Source organism: Pomacea canaliculata, linkage group LG12 (genome assembly GCF_003073045.1).
Source record: "Pomacea canaliculata isolate SZHN2017 linkage group LG12, ASM307304v1, whole genome shotgun sequence".
Classification (NCBI taxonomy): Eukaryota; Metazoa; Mollusca; class Gastropoda; order Architaenioglossa; family Ampullariidae; genus Pomacea; species Pomacea canaliculata.
This window is the reverse complement of record NC_037601.1, coordinates 23,470,143-23,491,777: the sequence shown is the minus strand read 5'-3', so window position 1 is coordinate 23,491,777 and position 21,635 is coordinate 23,470,143. Positions and strand designations below refer to the sequence as shown.

General features: G+C 38.1%; 2 protein-coding genes across 5 annotated transcripts; one reads left to right on the top strand and one right to left on the bottom strand.

Moving 5' to 3' along the window:
- LOC112576797 lies at window positions 1-16,856 on the bottom strand. Of its 4 annotated transcripts, none has more exons than XM_025259534.1 (6): window positions 16,006-16,856; window positions 13,456-14,337; window positions 12,263-12,349; window positions 9,398-9,541; window positions 4,856-5,108; window positions 1-531 (listed from the first exon to the last, which is right to left on the bottom strand). In XM_025259534.1, the coding sequence occupies exons 2-6, from the start codon at window positions 14,152-14,154 to the stop codon at window positions 338-340; spliced, it is 1,377 nt and encodes a 458-aa protein (XP_025115319.1). In that variant the 5' UTR covers window positions 14,155-14,337; window positions 16,006-16,856; the 3' UTR covers window positions 1-337. The 4 variants fall into 4 exon arrangements, with proteins under 4 accessions (XP_025115319.1, XP_025115320.1, XP_025115321.1 ...); XM_025259535.1 differs by having other exon boundaries at window positions 16,605-16,856; XM_025259536.1 differs by having other exon boundaries at window positions 16,637-16,856.
- On the top strand, window positions 16,810-21,389 carry LOC112576800. The gene is made up of 6 exons (XM_025259540.1): window positions 16,810-16,833; window positions 16,966-17,066; window positions 17,521-17,541; window positions 17,984-18,080; window positions 18,938-19,124; window positions 20,997-21,389. Exons 4-6 carry the CDS (start codon window positions 18,041-18,043, stop codon window positions 21,316-21,318), a joined length of 549 nt encoding a protein of 182 aa, XP_025115325.1. The 5' UTR covers window positions 16,810-16,833; window positions 16,966-17,066; window positions 17,521-17,541; window positions 17,984-18,040; the 3' UTR covers window positions 21,319-21,389.
- The last annotated feature ends 246 nt before the right edge of the window (window positions 21,390-21,635 follow it).

Below are 21,635 nucleotides of genomic sequence, written 5' to 3'. Positions count from 1 at the left end.
TCTCCAATATATTCAGTTTTATTCTGATTTAATATGCAAAGACAAACATAAAGGTTCAAACAGAATAAAATAAAATTTTATATAATTTAAAATAGCGATTGTAGGACCATAGTGTAGCAGATGTAATTGAGCTTTACCCATACATTTAGATATTTTAATTAGAATAGCTACTTTACGTAGTTACTTTTTCATGGTAAGTAATGTGTTTCTCAGGGGCTTCCAGCATGCTTGAAAGAAAAGATAAAATGTTAAATGATTTTTACAATTTTGTGTGAAGTATGTCTTTAACAAGAAAATGTCTACCAGAATTCATTAAAAGTATCGTGATTACAAAGACCTATTTTTTTCCTTGTACTTGCTGCAATTCATGGCACCAAGTCTGTAGTTCTTCAAGTTGTTCATCATACTGAGGAGTCAGATAGTGTTGCATTTCCTTAATGGCATAAGTAAGAGTACTTGTGTGGATTGGAATGTTCAAGGTCTTCATATGGTTCATAAGCTGAAGAAGATGTTGCCACTGTTTCTTGTTACCTATGAAAATCAATGAAATATGTAAATGTGGAGCAGACATACTAATGGAAAACAGTAAAAATGCTTTGACCTTACCTAAAAATATTTCTTACGTAGTTGAACTGTTATATGTACCATTTAAAGCAAAATTTTTTAACTCGGTACATCCTTCTGTTCCTTCGTTCTGCCTAGTCTTGATTGTTCAGAATTACAGTATGATGATGATTAGATGCCCTCGCTATGTGCGGGATAAATAGGTTTTACAAAACTAACTGAAGCCAGCATATAGGTTCACAGTCCAACACCTTGGTGAAAAAAAAAAAAACAAACTTGAGTTTTGTAAGTATAATTTACAGACAGAACTCTGGTCATTTGAATACACTGTAGTGTACTGTTAACCAAGGCTTCTGCTAAGGCTAAATTCTTTGGGGTCCCAGGGACTCCTTCTTCAGATTTTTAAGGGGTCCCTGTTCTTCGCCCAAATTTGAAGGGGCCCCATTGACGAAAATTGAAGGGGTCCTCCGAACTTTTAATGCGTACTGTTCGCAATTTTTTGCGTAAGCAGAAGCCCTGCTGTTAACACGCTGCCTTTTTTTCTACAAGTGCAATAAATTTTGGCGAGAAAAATGACAAAGGACCAACTTTATCGATCCCAGTGGGCAATAATAACTTAGGAAGTGTCCTTAGTTATTAAAGAAAAGAATAACACAAAACAAAAAAAAAGGAAAGCGGTAGGCCAGCTCTGTCACCTCTGGCGTAAGAAGCTAAGCAGGGTCTAGAGCAGATGGACAGCAGCATTCTGAATGCGCTGAAGGATGTAAAGTGTAGAAATAGTGAAGCCAGCAAAAAGGGAGTTAATGTAACCCAGACATGAGAAAAGGAAAAAGACCACTGTAGATAATGATGAACACTGAAGAGGTGTCTGGAATTCAAAAAAACAAAAACAAAACAAAACCCCTAACCAAAGAGATGTGGAACTGCATCAAAAGGGTACAGTCCAGAATGACACTAAGAGTCTTAACATTGACATTATTAACATTGAACCATAAGAGGATCTTGATACCAGACTATCAGAGACTAGAGGAAAAGTCATAAGAAAGGAACTATCTTGTTCTAATGATAAATACTTGTCTTTTCGGGGTTAAACTTGTTTTCAGCCATCCAGTTCTGGATGTCAGAACAGCAGCGATGGAGGAGAGACAGCTACAATCTTCTGTTAGTGGAGAGCTGGCATGTAGCCGCGTTTGTTATAGAGGAAAATGAGATTATGCTATGAGATTATGGTGCTATGATGGGCTGCATGTTAAGAGTGTAGAGAATAGAAAATGACAGAGGACTGGGATGACAGTCTGAGATCAGTTGTGGACATAGCTCTTGATCCAAGAAAGGACTGTGTCTTGAATGCTGAAAACAGAACCAGAGTTGATGTCATGGTCAAGCCTATCAAGCGCAGCAGACAATTGCATAGAGGAGGGCAGAAGTGAGAGCCATGGAGTCTGCAATTATGACTTTGCTCTTGTAAAGGGTGGTCTTTATTCCACAAAATGGTTGCACATGAGCTTGTAAGCAATGAACAGGGAGGTGTGGTAGTTGTAAAGGTTTTCTTAAATGATGTTCTCGAAGAAGTTGAGCAGTACAGGCACCCTTGACAGACATACAATGTCGTTTAAAAGATTCATCTGATCCATTGACTAACAGTCCTTTTTTTGATGATACGCCGACAGCAAGATGAAGTTTGTGTAATGTGGCAAAACTGCTTGATGACTAAAAAAACTGTCTACAGATCGTTTGAGCTGCAGAAAGGTTTATCTTGAGCATTCCTGATCTGTAGTTGTTGTTGTTGTTTATTTTTTTAAAATAATTTCCCCGACAGCATAAACAAATGCAGATCTAAATTTTGGATGGTGTAATATGTAACCAGGCAACTGGTCCTCTATTTTCTTCTCTCTACACAATTTCTTTTCTGCAATTTAAGCCTTTATTGTGAGATCATAAACTTGCTGGATAATGGATTACAGTGTTCAGCAAGTTGTTAATCCTTCCATACTTTGTCTGCCTTTTCTTTCCTGTCATCTTGGTTTCTTTGATTTCTCCATATCATTTTTACTTTTATAATTATTATTTGTGAAGCGACATGAGTTTGCTCATAAGGCTGAGATATGGTGCTATCTAAAAGAATTTAAAATATGATTATTTATTATGTTTAGCAGTTTGCTGTTGTAGCCCTCATCTGTGAAGTTGCCTGGCCCGGAAAATTACTTCTAGAAGTGTTTCCTAAATGCAGCAGATGCCAATGCTGTTTTGCTGCAGATACTGTTCTAGTCCAGGTTTCTTACTGAAAACCCCTTTTGCATTCCTGTTCATGAGAGTAATCTTGGGGTTATCCTTGGTGGTACACTGGGCAGTAGGGTGTAACGTTATCAACGGGCACGTTTGGGGTTTTGTATAACAATGAAATCTGCAATGAGCAGAACATCTATTTTCTGCCTTAAACATGCAAAATTAATGTTTTTTAACTAAATGTTTCCTTTTTTGTCAAAAGTTCTATATATAATAACTGCAAGAAAAGATCAGTTTCTGGCAATATTCGCACTGACAGATGGGCCCAGAATGCGTTCTGTTGCACTATGGGCCATGTTATATTCCTGCAGGCTGATGATAAACTCTGTTGCTTTATTTGTTGAAGCAAGAGCTTTTGTCCGTTGGTACATCTTGGGCCACACTTGATACTAAACCATGTAGGTCCATAGCAAGCAGACAATGAAGTGTGTCAGGGAATACAGTTGGTTACTTGGTTGCACTGTTGCCATATACTGCAAATACTTACGCAGGTGAAACTATGTCCTCACTAGCCCTCGTCCTTCTGCTTTATCTTCTCTTTCTTTCATCTAATCTTCCCTTGCTTGTTTACTTTTCATAATTCCTATCACCTTTCTATCAATTGTAGCAGTTTGCATTTTTTGGTTCTCTGCTCCATCAAAAACTGATACTCTCGCTGTGGTACTTTCATGCACCAAGGTCCTCACATTGGCAAGCAGCAATGTCAAACAGTTGCTGCAGAGTTTCCATGAAATTTAGTCTTCACAGTCTCTTTGTCATGCTCTGATGCTTGTACTGCTTCATATAGATCGAACATTCTACAAAAAGCTAGGCAAATGTAGCAATGACGTAATGACTTCTAATCTTGTTTATACAGCATCATCTTCAGACTGACAGCTGGAGTTGCTCACTTGTTGCTATGTGTGATATCAATTTCATCGCTAGTGTGCTGAGCTGAATTGTAATACACTGGAGTATAATATCATATCATCAATAAATATCTACAACAAACAAGTATCCACTAAGGAAATAACAAAACTACAGTCTAGCAGAAAATAATGATTTTAAGTATAAAACATTTCAAGTAAACATAGCAGATCAAAATTCTGACTGAAGGACATTTCTTGTGGTCATAAGGTGTTCTGGTTATCACAAAGCAAAATCTTTTTGATATTTGAAATCACGATAGCAAATTGCACAAAACCTGAAATGTACGTCAAAATCAATGACATCACTACACCCTATTGGCTAGTTGCTCTTCTCTTCCATCCCCTAGTTCAACAAGATGGGTTGAAGGGACTTTCAGCTTCTGAGGGTGGTCTCAATTGAGAAGTGAAGGCCGGTATTGCATCTGCCTGGTGGGTTTTCACAGGGTGTGGTGGTTAGTCAGAATGTGCTGTGGCCCAACTTCTCTGTTTTCAGCACTCTGGATTTTTTTGTCAGGGTTACTCGTCCTTAGCTCAAGGCCTTTACATACTGCCTTGTGAGAACAGCAGGGGAGATTGTTGACAGGGCTCCTACCCTTTCAAAGTTTATAATGCTTAAGTTTACTGCGTGGTAGACCTGCCATTGAACATACGGGGGTATTTCCTACTGTGGGTAGTAGTGTCACCTGCTACTTCGCCCTGTCCTGGTAGGAGCACCACTAGTGGTCTGCAACTGTTTATCATCCAGGGAGAACCAGGCTTATTTCACAGTTAACCTCCATATCTGGAGGGCATTTTCATGTCTGCCACCTGGATATGTACTGGGTTGGGGGTGATTGCCCCAATACTGGACTGAGGATAGCCGAGTCCCAGCCCATAGCATGTCATAGTCCCTGTATGGACTATGGACTCTGTATAAGCAACTAAAGATGTGAATAGTGTGGAAAAAAGCCACAAATCAAAATGTCATAATCTAATTTTATCAAAACAGCAATGTCTGGCATAAGTGTAGTGATCAATCCTTTGCTCTAAGAAAGGACAAACTCTGGGTCATCTTCATAATCTTTAGATGAATGTTTGTATCTAGTCATAATACTCACATAGTTCCAAAATCAGCGTCTTGGCCACCAACACCCTTAGTGCCTGTTTGATAAAGGGCAGGTTGAGGAGGTATCCTAAGACAACTGCAGCATCACATTCCACTTTGTCTACACCATGGCAAATACGAGATATTTGTGCTGGTATTAGCTTTTTCAGTTCTTCATTACTCAGCAGCAGATTCTCTGCTTCCTTCCACTGTTCTGTGAATATGTAGCATTTCCAGAGTGCTGCTTCTGGTTCGAGGACAGGTACCTAAAAATTCAAAGGTGATCATGCAGAAAGGTTATAGGAGTATAATTAGAAACTTGCAACATCACAGAAAGTAGTTGAGGCAGAATAGTCATGCCCACCAACATTCTTAGAATGTGCTAACACAGGGATGCACAACCTACGGCCCGCGGGCCATATCCGGCCTGCGACGCGGTGCCATCCGGCCCGCGAAACTTCTGCCCACAATGCAGGAAATCGGCATGTTAGTAATAAAGGAAGACCTTAAAAAAAACGAAAAAAAAGGGAATAAGAAGTATTTATCCCCACGTAGGGGCGTTTCCCAATCTTTTTTTCGATGGACGAACATTTCGATTCAGTGCTACTGACTTGGTGTCTCTACGATGAGGCCGGACATTCAGAAGTTGGTTTCGGGAAAACAACTTCAAATATCCCACTAATTACTACATAATTAATGGTAAGTACAACTTGTTTCTAAAAAAAAAAAATGGTATCTGCTCTATTTTTTTCCCTTTTTGTATTTTTGCGGTGAAGTGGCCCGCGACACGGCTGTCCGAAATGGATATGGCCCGCAGGCCGAAAAAGGTTGGGCATCACTGTGCTAACGGATCGCTCTCCTTGCTCCTTGCTCTGTGCAGATAAGATTTCAATGGAACTGACCTAGCACCATAAGTAGAAGGCAGGTTGTCTGGCCTGAGGGTTAGTAGGATCAACTTTGGAGAAGGTCTCTGGCTCAAGGCCCACCTAGGCCTGCGACTTGAGAACTCTCCTTGCCCTCCTAGCATATGGGCATTCAATTTATCATAAATCATAAATGTGGTGAACAAAATGGTTGGGCTCCCCCTTCTATATGCCCTGCCGTAGACATGGACAATACTTATAAAAGTACTGTAAATTCAAATTCAAACCATTCAGGATTTCACAAACTGTGATGTCAAACAAGTGTTGATTACTCCCATGACGATGTTTTTTATGATGCAAATACAAAAATACAAAAGGGTAAAAGACTTAATCTGAAACCAAACATACACCTGAAGCTTGAAAGATGAAAAACTACAAAATTATGGTCATGACATGGTGAAAGAAAACATGGAGGCCTGCACTTAAGAATGAACTGAGCCTATTTTCTTGGTAGTAAGAGGAATATTGTTTTTAATAAAAATGATGACAACAGAATAGTTTTACAGTATTTGATGCACTTTCTAAGAATGTCTTAGGTATTAGGTGCATAATATAATTTTGTGTGTCATGAGAGGAAGCTCCAGGAATTTCTTCTGCTGTTCTTTACAATAGTTTATGTTCACCCCAAAGTGAACATACTTCTGCTTAGAATAAAATTGCTGAGGTGACACATAGACTCTACTCTGTGTCACTAGGTATGCCAAGGTTTATTCTGGGCAATTTAAACAACTCTGATCTGACAAAGATATTGAAAATGTGCGATCATATGTGATCTAACAATGAACAATGACAATGATCAACTTTATTTGTCCCAGTGGGCAATTTAAACATGGGAAGGTGCTCTAGTTACAATAAGTTAAAAATAAAAGTAGAACAAGTTCACTGCAAGGTGCAGCGTTAAGATGTACATTAGCATGTGAAAGGAACAACTCACAAACATTTTACATATTTGTTGTAATGTAACTGGTGTCAAGCAGAGGAATTTGACTTTGTTTTGTGATCAGTAAGTTGTCAGAAAAGTTACCAGCATTTTGTCTATACCAGAAGATGAATTAGAAGGAGAATTTATTTTAGCGAGTTCAGACAAACTGTTATGATATGCCTGAATTCAAACATTATAGGCACTTGAAATCATTTGTGCCCTCTGCAGTCAAGCTGCTCAATCACAGACTTCTTTCTTTAGCATACCAAGGATCATGCCTTTCAGAATTCAAGCTTTTCTTTAGTGATGAAGAGAGCTGTTATTTCCAAGTTGTCCTTGGGGCCCTAAAGCTTCTCTTCCAGTGTGGCTCCCTTAGGCCAAACTATAGATAACTTGTTGGTTGTGTGCATGAGTGTACGATGTCATAGGTGTGTCTTACACAAGGTTTTAGATGTAAGATTATATGTTTTTGGGTTGTTTTTTTTTAATGATCCACTTGCCTTAATCTTGTCTTGTAACTAGAATTTGCTCTGTTTTTCATAACTGAGCACATTTCCCAAGTGATAATTGCCCATTTTGATCAATAAAGTTGATCATTTTTTTCATAACCTTGTGTTTTTTTCCTGCTATGTTGGATAGCATGCAAGTCAGCCTTTATGGGGTGTGTGACAGTCTGTCTGAGCCTGAGCATGCATATCAGCCTGTATGTGTGTGACACTCTCCAAAACGAGTTAAACAGTACAGGTGACAAAGGGTGACCTTGACAGACACCCACTATGTCTAAAAGCAGTGTCTCAGTTGGCTGTTAAGTAGCACTGCACTCACGGAACTAATGTACAGTGCTCTGACGACTTAAACAAGACCCTCCTCAATGTTGAATTTTTAAATCACATCACAATCCCTCATGACAAACACTGTAAAATGCCTTTTTAAAGTCAGTGAAGTTGTGGAAAAAATGGAGCTGATATTGCACGTGCTTTTGTATCAGGATGAGATGGTTGAAAATCTGTTCAACTGAACTCCTTCCTGGGCTGAAGCCAGCCAGTTCTTCTGCTAGTAGTTCTTTTTGAAGTCAGTGGACTACTCTGAGCATCGCTTTGCTTGGGTAGCTAATGAGGCTGATGGTTCTGCAGATTTGGTACTGTTTAGTGTTTCTATTTTTTTGGCCATTCTTTGTATTCCCTGATTCTTTGACATGGAGTAATGTTGCTGTTTCTTTCTCACCTGATCAAGCAGCTCAGCTGGAACATTGCCCACACCAGGTGACTTCTCTCAAACTGCTACAGCTATCTTGATCTCTTCCCATAGGACTAGTAGGTCTAGCTGTGTCTGTCCTCTGCCTGAAGTTGCACAGGTCTATGCAGTAGTCCACTAGTTTAGTACAGTCTTGCATTTTGAAAGGTGACAATTTCTTTAATAACCAAAGTAATTTGTGGACCTGTCATGGTCAGTGTCTTCAGTTGGTGGTAGGTGTTTCTGATGTCACTTTGTGCCATTCTTTTTTATATGCTCTTTTTTCCACTTTTCCTTATCTTCATACCACTTTTTTTTATCTCGTGATTTCCTATTTTGTACTGGGTTGCTATTTTTGGGTTGCTTTTTCTCTCTTTTATCAAGGTTAACCATTTATCAAAGAGATCTAGACACCATTCATGACCCAGGGTTGTTTCTTTTTCTTATGCCTCCCTAACACCCCTTCAACTATTAAAAGTAGCACAGTTTAGGTATTTGCAATGAGAGTGTATACATCTAAATCTACAGCAAATTTACCTCTGACTTGGGCCTTGAAGTTTTCTGCAATATTCAGGTCTATCAGCTTTTACAAGTTCAGGGATTAAATGGGCAGCAATTTGTTTTTAGTTTCAAGACAATGTCATGATAGCTGCCTATGTCTGCACCAGGATACCACCTTTTTTGGCCTTGTTGATGCAGTAGGATATAGTTGATTTGGTTTTGAACCAAACCATCTAGAAAGACCAACATGCAGTTCTCAGTTCATTGTGGGGATGAATGGTATTGGCTACAGTATGGCATTGCGCAGACTCTAGCAATCTTAGGCCCTTGGTGTTGGGTTCTCATAGACCAGATCTAGGATGTCCTTCAGTACTGTCTATAACATCTTTTCTGTGTGACTGTAGAAATTTTCTACTTCATTATCTTCATGGGTGGAATATGAAGTGTAAACTTAGACATACGAACATTGTGAGGCCTGGGAGAGAAGCAGATGAAATCAGTCTACTGGAAAAAGGGCATAGAACGGATAGTGGCTCTGACCACTTCTTTCCTTACAAGGAATCCTACACCATACTTGTGTTTTCTTTTTCCCACACTCTACCAGAAACTGTAGCCTCCATCTATTGAAGCTTTGACAAAGTCCCAGCCATCTGACCTCTGCCTGACCCACAATGTCCCACTGGCATTATTCTAGCTCATGTGAGAGTTCCTTCAACTCTGCATTGGCTTAATGTGTGAATGTACCATGTTCCAAAGGATATCCTTCTCAAGTCAATGGTTGGTTCCATTGCACATTTTTCACTGCTTCTACTCTGGAACTTGTCAGAGGGGCATGCAGTCATCTATGCAAGTTGAAACTGTAAAGAATTTTTTTCTTTTTTTTAGTAAATTTTTCAAACAACATGGACAAGAAACCTCTGTAAGTCAAATCTGTAAGTCATAATTTTTATAACTTTCTAGAAATAAATCAACCAACCTCAGCATCTTTCAAATCTTTAACAAAGCTGATGATAATGTCTTTCTGATCTGGGAAATGGCGCAGTATCATGACTGTAAGGAGACTGAAGAAAACTTCAACATCACTAAACTTGCGTGTGCAGTGGTACAGGAGACGGAGAGTCTGTAAAAAAAAAAAAATGATAATATTTAATACGAAATAGAATAATATTGGTTACAGGAGTACTTATTTAATCCCCAACATAACCAGCAGGTAAGAGTAATCTACACAACTTATGGATATTTTAACATCTAAAATAAACTGAATGACCTACATGTTGCATGAGGTAACCACTGCATAACTCAACCATTACTTTGATATCAAACTTAGAAATGGCAGTTAACATTGTCATGCAAGCCATACTGTAACAACAAACATGATGTAATGCAACAGTATTGTACTTGCACAATGACCTATTTCTTACTTTTTTCTGTGAATGAATGCCAGTGGTGCAATAATTAAAAGGGTGAAGAGAGCCAAAACATAAGATGGGCTTAAATGAGAGAAATTAACATTCTAAATCACTTCTACTAAAAAAAATTTTGGTTGGAAAAAGATCATTTACTTAAAATCACATCTCAAACACAGCTCTGAGGCAGTTCAAGCGGGCTGCCATGTTTGTGTACTCTTTCACACAAGAAAGCAAGCATATGACATTGGGAAACCCACTGGAAAAGGAAGGTGTTGAGCGATGACAGCATAAGACATTCAGCTGCTTTAACGTAGAGGGAAATTCCAGAACACAGATGGGAGCCAGAAGAGTTTTTTAAAGTTCCCAAATCAAAGCAATCTTGAGTTCACGGTGGGAAATAGCTTGAAAGTCTGAAAAGTATCGGCATGTACAGGATTATACATAGTGTATATTACATTGTGTATACGAGGACCACTTTACTTTAGACTGCTTTGAAGGACTGATAAAGATATTGCTAGCAGGGCAAGAAAGTGGGAATTCAATCCACCCCATTTCTCTGTAAACCTCATCATCGATCTCACGCAAGGATGGCGTGAAGCATGATTTTGTTCCAAGTCACATGGCCAGAACAGGCAATAGTGCACTGTTTTACTGTTGCTAGGAGGGGTTTTCAGGGCTTCACCAGGAAAGTGAATGGGTTCCATACAGTCATTGGTCTTGTGTTTCAGGCTGAAAATTCATCTACAAATTTTATTAGCTCACAACATCTGACAGATCTCACAAGATCATGTGACAGAAAATAAGACTTTTGAAGACAGATTGCCTAGATTTTTTTTTTTTTTTCTCTGACAGTAAGCTTTGTCTTGTGCCAGTAGAGAAGAATGGGAACTACAAGTGCCTTGAATAGTTACATTTTGGAGGATGTTGCCCTCAGACAGGCGCTACAGAGTGACATATGCCTACTAGACTGAGAGTTCCTTTGTGCCAGTTACAATCACCATCCTGAATAAAAGGCTTAAAGACTCGTAGGCCTATCATATTACCTTTTTAAGAGAAATTATATGATCCAGTTCAGGAAACTTTCTTCTCAGTGAAGCCACAAACATTCATGGTTCACTTTCATCACCAATCACATGTTTGAAAGATTGGCAGTGCCTCATTGATCCTTGATAGGATCTTATCCGGAGATGACAGACGTTGATGCATTAGATGTGGATGTGAGAGGTATAGGTGTGCATGTAAGTTAAATGTCATTATATAGGTGTGTATGTTTATATATATATACACATTATATTCACATGTATAAATCCTTTTGTGAGAAAAAGAAAAATTTCTGTCCTGGATTAAAGGACAGATTGACTGATTGCTAAATCTTGTTCAGCAAAGGTTTGGGTGAAGATAATGATTTTTTAAAACATGTGAAACCACATAATAATTGGATGCTAATAATAATAATTATAATAATGATTTATATAGCACCTTTCCAAAGATTTTCTCATAGCACTTTATATAAATCATAGATAGACTTCATCATTAACAACCATATTTATACAGACACGCTCACTTCTACAGCATACAGTACTTATACACAAAATAAATTACAAACATATGTTATACACAGTCTTGGTCAGGGTAGGGTCGCAGATAAGTCTGAGTACAGAAAAGAAAATACAGACTTAAAGGAGGCAAGAGAATCAGAATGTTGAAGGCTGACGCGTAACCCATTCCAAGTTGATGGCGCTTGGTAGGACCTCTGTCTTAGCTAGTGGCACTTGAAGAAGCCTGGTGTCAGAAGATTAGTGAAGAGGTTGAGTAGGTGTATAGATGGGAGTGAATTCTGAGGGATACAGAAGACCAGTCCCAGAAACAGCAGAAGAAGTCAAAATGGAGGCTATACAGTCTACGACTGGCAGCCAGTGATGAAGCGAAAGATAGATGATATATGTTCACATCTAGATGGTTTGCAGATAAGGAGAGCAGTGTTATTCTGGATCCCCTGAAGTCTTTCAAGAAGATACTTGGGAATTCCAGCTAAAAGAGAATTACAATAGTCCATCATTGACAGTGAACATATAAGGATTTTGAATGAAGTACCCAAAATGACTGGTTGATTGGTTGCTTGGACACTGGACTGGAATGTTTGATTTGTCTGCTGGTGTCTTATGCCATCAACATGCTATATCATGGTAAGCTAGTCCACCCCTGGAAACAGGTGGCACATCAAATGAGAAATTTCATGTGGTGGAGGCGAGATCTAAGCCAACAACCCACAATCCTGTTTTGATAACAAAAACTTTACTAATGTGCTACCGGACCACCCTGGACTGTAGTGATTTAGCTTTTTTACCCTGCATATGCATTGTTGCACTAAACTCTTGAGTTCTCAATAGTTTTAAACATAAAAGTTTTTGTTTTGTGCTCATCTGCCTTACCTCAACTCCTTCAGATATACGACCACTGTTGTAGTAGGCTTTTTGTAGACATTGGAAAAACATTGTATCAGAAGTCAGTTTGTGTTCCTAAAATATCAGAAAGAGAGTTTGTACTTGGAAATAAACTTAATTTAAAATGATTTATACAAGAATGTGAGAACTTTTCTAACATACCCATGCTCTAAGAGTATTAAAGGAATGAATCACTCCTCAGCATTGGTCTGCAAGCAGTTTAGGATTGCTCTGCACTTTTTTGGTGGATCAATAGTTTTTGTACTGTCCTGTGTTTCCTTTCTTTGAAAGGGGTATGACTTGTAATTGCTTTATTTCTTTATAACATTCTTTTCCTTCAAAGATTATCTGGCTAAAGTTGTTTCTCTTTCACTGTGATACCAAACATATGTACATTAGACAAACAATTCAACAAGTAAACATCAGTCATTAACATTAGTTTGGAGGTTTTATTGAGCTTTCCTTTATTTTCTTACTGACTGCAACCGGGCAAAATCTTAAGTGGTCAGCTAAATTCCACAAACACTTGTTATTTGGTAAATTATTGATAAGTTATTGATAGCTTCTGTGTTTTGTTTTGTTTTCAAGGTCTATCCCAAATAAACAGATGTTTCACTTAACCAAAGTCCCAGTTAAGCAAAATCCCATGTATACATCTAGATTGCTAGTTCTCTGTTTAGTCTTTTGCAGAGTTGTAGACTGTCAGGTCTCAGCAAACTGGAATATCCAGAACAATGCTAAAATTCTTAATATCAGCATGTTTAAAATAACTTTATTATTATTTGGTCACTTTTTCTTACTTTTTGGCAAAAGTTATTGACCTCCAATTCCCATTGCCAATAAAAATGACAACACAACAGACCATAAAATTTGGGCTTTGTATCTCTGTTAGTTTGGGAGCTCAAATCATCTGCTTTTCTTTTTCATGTTGAAAATTTAATCAGAAATACATTGGACCAGGGGCCTCATTTTAGAAGTTACTGTGGAAAATTCATCTTCAAGCAGAGGGGATGGGGGATTGGTGTTTTACACTGAGCTAGCATCGAAGGCTGTATCATGGAAAGACAGCCAGCCCTGTAAACCATCTTCAAGCAGGCTAGAGATAAATGTCCATGCTAGGATATACTGTTTAGATATAAACTGCAATGGACTAAACTAAAAATAAAATAAATATAACCAACCTTAAGAAACTCATGAAGCTCTAACAAACACTCCACTTCCCCTAAGTTGCCCAACTGCTGCTGCAAGTTCAGAACAACTGTTGAGTGTGGGACCACACCCTTCATCACCGATTGCCTTAACAAAAATACTGCATCTTCCATTTCCCACCTATCCATCAAAGACAACAGCTGCTTTTCCACTGTGTCTAAATTGCCAGTGTTGTAGCTTCTACAAGGGCTCCATAACATATACTTTGGGGGAATAACAAAGCTTCTGCTGCATTGAGTTAACAGACTGTTTAGGCTACATCTTTGTGATGTTACATGAAGCTGTCTATTTATAATGGTCAAATGTCCATCACCTATTTTAAAGTGTCGCTTTATCCATATGGGCTGTCTGTTAAAATTAGCAGTTTTGTCCCTCCAGCGACTTTCTTTTGATGTTGGGTCAAACCAAAGCCTATTTTCCTTCCCATGCATCTGTGTGGTACTTTCCACACTTTCACAAGCAGTAGGCAAAAAGACAGATGTCCAACTCTGCTGGTGTTTGGGTAAAATTTGATGGTATTCTGCATTCAAAGATGTATGGCACATGAATTTGGAAATCTTCAGAATAGTTGAAAGAGAATAAATTTTCTCTTGCCAGATGTTGGATATTTTCCAAGGGAAAGCCCATGAAGTTAGTCTCCAGATCCTGCTCATTATATGCTCTCGATACATCTCAGAAAAAAATTATGGTGTGAATACACCATTATCTTCATTCACTAGGAAGCTGCTTTTCTCCAAGAACTGCCACTTGCTTTCCTACCACAGATAATTCCTTTTCTGTAGGCTGTATTTATTTGTTCTTTTTTTGGTTATTGGTCATTGTTTATGTCTTGTATCAGTGAACAAGTCAAAAATCTGAAATAGAAATAAATCCATATTAAGTACAAATGAACAAAGAAATAAAAAAACCAAAATGATAATGTACATCATCATCTAATTATTGTCATCAATGCTTTAACTCATTCAGAATGTCAGGTTGTTGATTGTTGATGTTGGTCATCACAATGGCGACACAACTTGACCAAGTTAAAAACACATGAAAACAAAGTGAAAAGTGCAGCTGGACCCATGAACCAAGCCTTCCACTATACAAAGTATGGACAGTGTGACCGCTGTTCATGAGAATGGGCATTTAAATGAAGTGAAAATGGGGCTAAAACCCTAACCCTAACCCTGACCTTAAAAAGATGTTGGACACCAGTGGATTGCAGCTGGGCTCTGGTATAGCTCTAAGATGGTGTATAACATAGAAGTATCCTAACAGTTAGGAGTGAGGCGTTTTGTTATTCAACAACTGTAGAACAATTTCAGAAGACAGAAGACACTGAACAAAACTCTTAGAGACAGCCCTGAATGACAGGGCACACAGGTTTCCATGTGGTTTATGTGGACTGTGAATGCTGACAGTTAAAGCAACGCTGCAGAATAGAAATGGAAGAGATATGTACTGACAAATACCAAACCTGGATAACTTAAGATATTTTCGAAAGGTATGAGGTGAGTAAAAGTCTTGATATATAGATAGATTTCCAGTCCTTTCTGAGGGTTACTTGGTAAATAACAATAACCCCTGTGATGCCAGTTTTCTTTGAATGTTCAAGTCAGACATTCCAAAAAATGTCAGAGCAACAACTGACACCTGTGGAGGAGTTGAGAGACTTGTGTACCTTTGCCTTAACCCTCTGAACACTGCATTAAAGAGTAAATATTACAAAGACCAGCTAATAACTGAAGACTGTGAAGACGACAGTGGGTGTAGTTTTTTTTTAATATTATTATTAATGCTGCTCTCAGTTAAACATTAGACCAAGAAACCTATACATTTTTGGAAAGAAGAAAGTTTGAACTTTACAATAAAAGTAATGAAAATTACCTTCCCCATGCTGCAAGGCAAAGCCATGATCGTGACCCATTTTACCCAAAGGGTTAATGCAGCGGTTCTCAACCTTTTACTTGTGACGCCCCCCTGACGAACAAGCGCGCCCCCCCTTAGCCAGCAATGTAAACTAATTTCACTAATACCGGTACATGTATAAGATATTGCTTAACCATAAGGTATTAGTGGATTTATGTAGCATTTCTCTGTACATTTACAGCATGTTCTGTGCACTTTACAAAACAGAAAAAGAAAAACTTTCTCCTCTCATAAGCACGTGCATAAATGTATGTGAACACACTAACATGTCTAATAATGTGAAGGCTGCACAATTTCAAAAGTGAAATTAAATTTCATGCGAATTATGATACTTTAGAAAGTAGCATTAAAATATCAGGGCAGATTTTGAACCCCTGAAAGAATTGTAGTTAAGATGGTGATAAGCATACGTCTTTAGAAACAATCATGAGTTTCTAAATCACTCAAAGCAGCAAAGGCCAAGAAAAATATTACCGAATGTTTGTGTAGGTTTTTGAGCAAGCTGTGGAACCAGTCATGTTTGAGGTGACTAATGCAAAAGTGCCTGAAGGCAGGTGAATGTGTGTACCGACCGTGTAAATCTAATAACATGTGAACTCTTATCTTACATAAGTGGCAGCATAAACTCGTTGGCATCTCTGGCTGCTGTAAACAATGATGACGTCCCCCGTGTTATAAATGACGATTTCCGGTCGACGTCCAGTGAGGTCATCGAGATAATCAACAAAGTTGGGACAGATATTTCGCAGCATGCAGTGAAGACGTGTATTGGCTATTTATCTTCACAATTAAATATATAGGTCTCAGAGGACATCAGCTAGTTTTTGAGTTTTGGGGATCAAGTTTCAATTTCGAAACTAGACCAGAACTAAAAGCTACCAAAATGTTAAAAGAAAACAGGTTAGCACGAAATAACAAGCTGTAGACGACAGTGTTAAGATAATTCAGTTGCCGATCGGCAAAGAGAACGCTGAAATAACAGTTCACTTGTGTTTTGCAATGATCAAAGAGAAATTCTTTTATAGCCCCAGTACATCGAGTCTTACAGGAAATGACCTTTAAAGACATCATGAACTGTGACCTTCAGCACATGCGCAGATATCGCTTAGTCGTCGATTCTAGGTAGGTCGGTCTCTCCAGAGAATGCTACACCTACGGATCACTAACGGTGTGACGCGTTCAGCAGAAGATCTGAGATGACTCTTACCACGAACTTTTATTACACATCCATGCTCTTACCACGAACTTGTATTACACATCCATGCTCTGCCACGGACGACGTCGTGCTCTGACTCTTTCTGACTTCATTCGCGAAAGAGTGCGTCAACGCGAGCAACGTGTTTTGGGGAAACTTTCATAGACCGATGCCAGAGGGTGTTAATTCTGCAATCTGAAATTCTGAACGGAAGGGATTCTGATCAGAATCTTTCAAATAAGTACGAGATTTCTTTGGTCTTCGTTTGATGTTTAACTTTTGGTCCATTTTGCAAACACACGATCACTGATGATGTGGAGCACAAATATAGTTTGAGCTAATCAATCACAGATTCTTTGTACTGTGCATTCAGAAAGCCCGAAGAACAGCTTCGTACATAAAAGTGAGCGAAATCAAAGCGAGGTGAAAGGATTTTCAAAACTACATGCTACACAGTTCAAAAATGAACGAAAGGTAACTTACAGAAATCGTAATCGTTTGTTGGTTATTGCGCTACTATAGTGGCACTGATCGAGTTTTTCGGAAAATCTTACATTTCTAATGGGTGTACCGTGTACTGTAACTTTCGACTCTTGCTAGTATGTCAGTCGATAACCACTCTTATAGAAATGAATCGTCGTCAGGTCTTCACGATTTTGTTTTTATCGAATTTAGTTATTTTAAATACAGTCTTTAAATACGGTCCATAACCGCTGTCTCCTTGCAAATATTAAAGTTTGAAAGTATGTTAATTATTGAAAGATTTAATATTACTTTATAAATTATATTGATAAATTATATATTCTTTTATTCTTGCTGGTTTATTTCTTCGTACTTGACTCGATGTTCTTTCATTAGTTGTATGTTATAAAATGTATGATCGTTGGAAAACGATGGAATTGCATCATTGACTTCCTTTCTTGTTTAGGGATCTAATGAGCTGCGGCAGGTGTGGACACCTTTTAAATGTTCGACTTAAACCACGTCAGAAAGTAGCGAAAAAATTCTATAGGTATTTGTGTGAAAAAATACAGAGGAATACAGAACCAAGAAAATTCAAGTCCAACTTACTAAACAGATGTATGAAGAATTCAAACATCTTAGTAAGTTATTTGTAAGGTGCAATATGCTAATTGTAATTATGACTGTTAGGATTGTGGTGGAAGTGGAAAAAATCTGGACTATTAGCATTAACAGTATCTTTATAAAGTGAAACTGAAACAGCACCCAGATGTTAAGTGTTCTGCTATCAGCAATAGTTAATCCTGAAGCTGGAGTGAAAACTGATACAAAAGGTTTACTTTCTGCTTTACAAAAGCTATATGAACTGAAATCACGTGCTCACACATGCAATCTAACTCCAAGAAACACTTGATGTGTATGTTATGCAGAACCTGAAGTGCAGTAAATGTAGCTGGTGGAGGACTAGGCCAGGACAGACTGTGGAGATGCGTCAACAACAGAAAGCTGATCATGCTGTACTAGGAGGTATACAATTTTTCTTCACTCCCACCTAAAGTCAACTATCTTTATTTTTCTTTTTTGTTTGATTTGGGCGTTTAGTCTCCAGCTCTCATAATCTAGAAGCTATGAATGCAGAGTAGACATATTTTTCTATATAGACATAGAGCTTTTCGAAACAGTAAGATGTAAATTAGTTCCTATATTCTACTGGAATAATTCAAACTTATAGAAGTTGATATATTAATATCATAAAAGATGTTTTAGCAAACCTAACAACATTTTTCAGAATAATAATTGTCGGCCTCATAGAATAAGAATTAATGTTGTTATGTATAGAACACATCTTCAATATTATAGACAGAATTTTAGGGGTATGCAGTTGATATTATATAGCTTTTATATTGTATGAAATACCGATAACTGAACTTTAAATTTCCCTGTAAAGTTCAGTAATAAAGTAAAAATAAAAGAAATAAATATGTCTACTAAATAAGCTGAATTCATGCATGAGAGACAAAGTAAATGAGAGAGAGAATATATATAGTCTTTGTATGCTACAAGACTTTTGAACACCTAAGCACCCCTACTTTTGGATATCTCATAGTTTGCTTTCCTAATATTCTGTTTATTGCGTATTGCATTAATGTATTGTACACTTTATTCTAAATACCCCACGAGGGCTATTACTAAACTTTTGGAACTTGAGCCTAGTCTATAATGATAATAATAATGTATAATTGGTTTCCGTGGCAGTGGTTGCAGGTCATTTGCTCATCAGCAGATTTATTGCAGATCTTTACAATGTTTTTATGTTTAGCACTTCAACCTGATATTCTTACAAGGAGACTGACACTCACCTTTAGGTGGCTTTGTCATTTCAGTCAGATTGCAGGATGATACTTTGCAGTCGCCTGTCACTAATTCAGAACCTTTAGACAGCAAAAAGAAGAAGAAATTAAAGAAAAGGTTAAGAAGATTGGAAAGAAGGTTGGAGAGGGTGCAAAATGTCAGCAGTGAGAGTTTCCCTATGACTGTTGCTGCATCCAGGAGTGAAGTGCTTGACAAGAGGCAAGTATTAAGCTGTCAGCTTCAACTTCCATTTGATTATTGTTCTCAGGTGCTCTTTATAGTTTTACACTTACAAAAATAAATGGAATGTGGTCTTTTCCTACATCTGGAATCAGGTGAAAAATTGTTGATGTAGACAAGTAGTTCTACAAGTTAAGGAGGAAACACTAGTTTTTTTCTATTTTACGTGGGTCGTTCAAGCAGGCACTTGCTGCTGTAGTAGAATTGTTGTCCAATCAAGTGACTTCTTTGTGTTGATGTGTGTATTTATTATTATTAAGGCCCTTCGCCCCTCCTGGGGCATAGGCCATCGACTACAGTCTTAACTGTTGTCGATGTTTTAGTAGCAAGGATTTGTTTCACGGGGTGGGGGTGCTGGCCCCACGCCCAACCCTCCTCCTTTTTCAGCCGGGCTTGGGACCGTCCTTGGCGGAGGGCAGCCAGCCCTGTAAACAGATGCCACATGCAGAGAAAGAACAGCATGCCCGAGATGAGAAATGAACTCAGGGCAGCCAACCTTCACTGTATTGGTGACAGGCGCTAACAGCGCTAACCGTTGCGCCACCGGGCCGCCCTGTTGATGTGTGTAGCAACATGAAAATAAGCAGTGGATATAGTTTGGGAGGCAGAAATTGAATTTCAGGCTGAAGACAACCTTACTAGAAGTAAACTATATTTTGCCATGAAAATGATCAATTAGTGGGCTTTTGTGATTTATATATATTTAAACCAGTGATACCCAACCTTTTTCGGCCTGGGGGCCATATACATTTCCGACATGCGTGTCACAGGCCGCTTCACTGCACAAATACACAAAAAAGAAAAAAATAGAGCGGATACCATTTTTTATTAGAAACAATTTGTACCTACCATTAATTATATAGTAAATAGTGGGATATTTGAAGTTGTTTTCCCGAAACCAACTTCTGAATGTCTGGCTGCATCGTAGAGACACCAAGTCGGAGCACTGAATCAAAATGTTCATCGAAAAAAAAAAAAAAGATTGAGAGACCCCCTGTGTAGGGATAAATGCTTCTTCCCTTTTTTCGTTTTTTTTTGTTTTTTTGTTAGGTTTTTTAAAAAAAATTACTAACATGCCGATTTCCTGCACTGTGGGCAGAAGTTTCGTGGGCAGATGGCATCACGTCACGGGTCGGATATGGCCCGCGGGCCGTAGGTTGGGTATCCCTGATTTAAACTATAAATTTTAATTAACTTTTTAGATTTAATTTTAAACCAGAATTGCAAAATTCGGCTTTGACAAAACTGGAAAGCAACATCCAGCATTTTGCAGAAAAACATCAGATAGTGTGCAAAATGGCATGCTCTTGAAACACTGGGTTTTTCTTTTAACTACTGCAATATACTTTCATCAACAATTAGCATAATTTGTATTTTTGGTGATGGTCTTATTAAAGGCCTTTTATAAACTAGTGGTCATAGGGAGAGTGAACTGTAAGTAGTTTGTGCCAAAGACATGGCCTGTGGAGGGTGTTTTGTTTACATTTACATTTTTACTTACTATGTTGGTTTTTAAAAAAAAGTATATTATATGACTTGGGAAGATTTATCCCTAAACCTTGAGTTGAAGCTACTTTTTGCTGTGATATAGTCCTAGTTGCTGGCACAGCATAAAACAAACAAGCAAACTGAGAAGAGTGAAAACTTCCCCTCTCCTTCCACCATCTTTTCTCATCTCCAGTATAACAGCAGGCAATGCTACTAGGTGGCTATCAGTTCTGAGGGGACTAACCAACAGAGCGTTAATTTAGAATTTGTTTTTAATGACTTGTTTCAGATATTTATATTGCTTTAAATCTCTAAATCATCACAAAATGAAATGGTGATGAAATTTTGCTTATAATTTTTCAGGCAAGAATTTTCATTAGCAAATGCCGAGTTAACTGGAGCTGTATCAAGAGACTTATTTTCTACTCCAAGCTCTGGCTCTAGAAATAGTACCATGGCTAAAGCCCAAACTCCTGTAACACCCACCACTCCATCCATATTATCCCTGACAATTAGAGCTCATAGAACTGCCAGAACTCCAAAATTGAAGCCTTCTACATCTACTCCAGCATCCAAAAAGAAAAAAGGTAAACTTCACAAGCAGTTACAGCTGTTGCTTCAAAAAGAGAAGGAAAAAAACAGTGGAAAAGAGTCTTTGGAACAGTTTTTACAAAGTCTTCAGTAGACTTTGTGTTCACTTTATGTCTGCTCACTGTAAAAGAATTCACAATAATAAAAATGAGTTTTGAAAGCAAGTGATTTACTTTTAGCATTTGTGCTTTAAGTATAGTGACTACAACTGAACAGTTGTAATGATTCCTTCATTTCTGTAGCAGTCCTCTGCAGTTTGTCTACAGGGTAGAGATTGGTGTTGATGCTATAGTATGTAACAATCTATATACTCCTGTTGAGCAGAAAGCTTTGGATGTGTTGGGGTCATATTCTTATGACTTTTTTTTTTTAGCACCTTTAATACCATTCAACCACATCTTATGATACCAA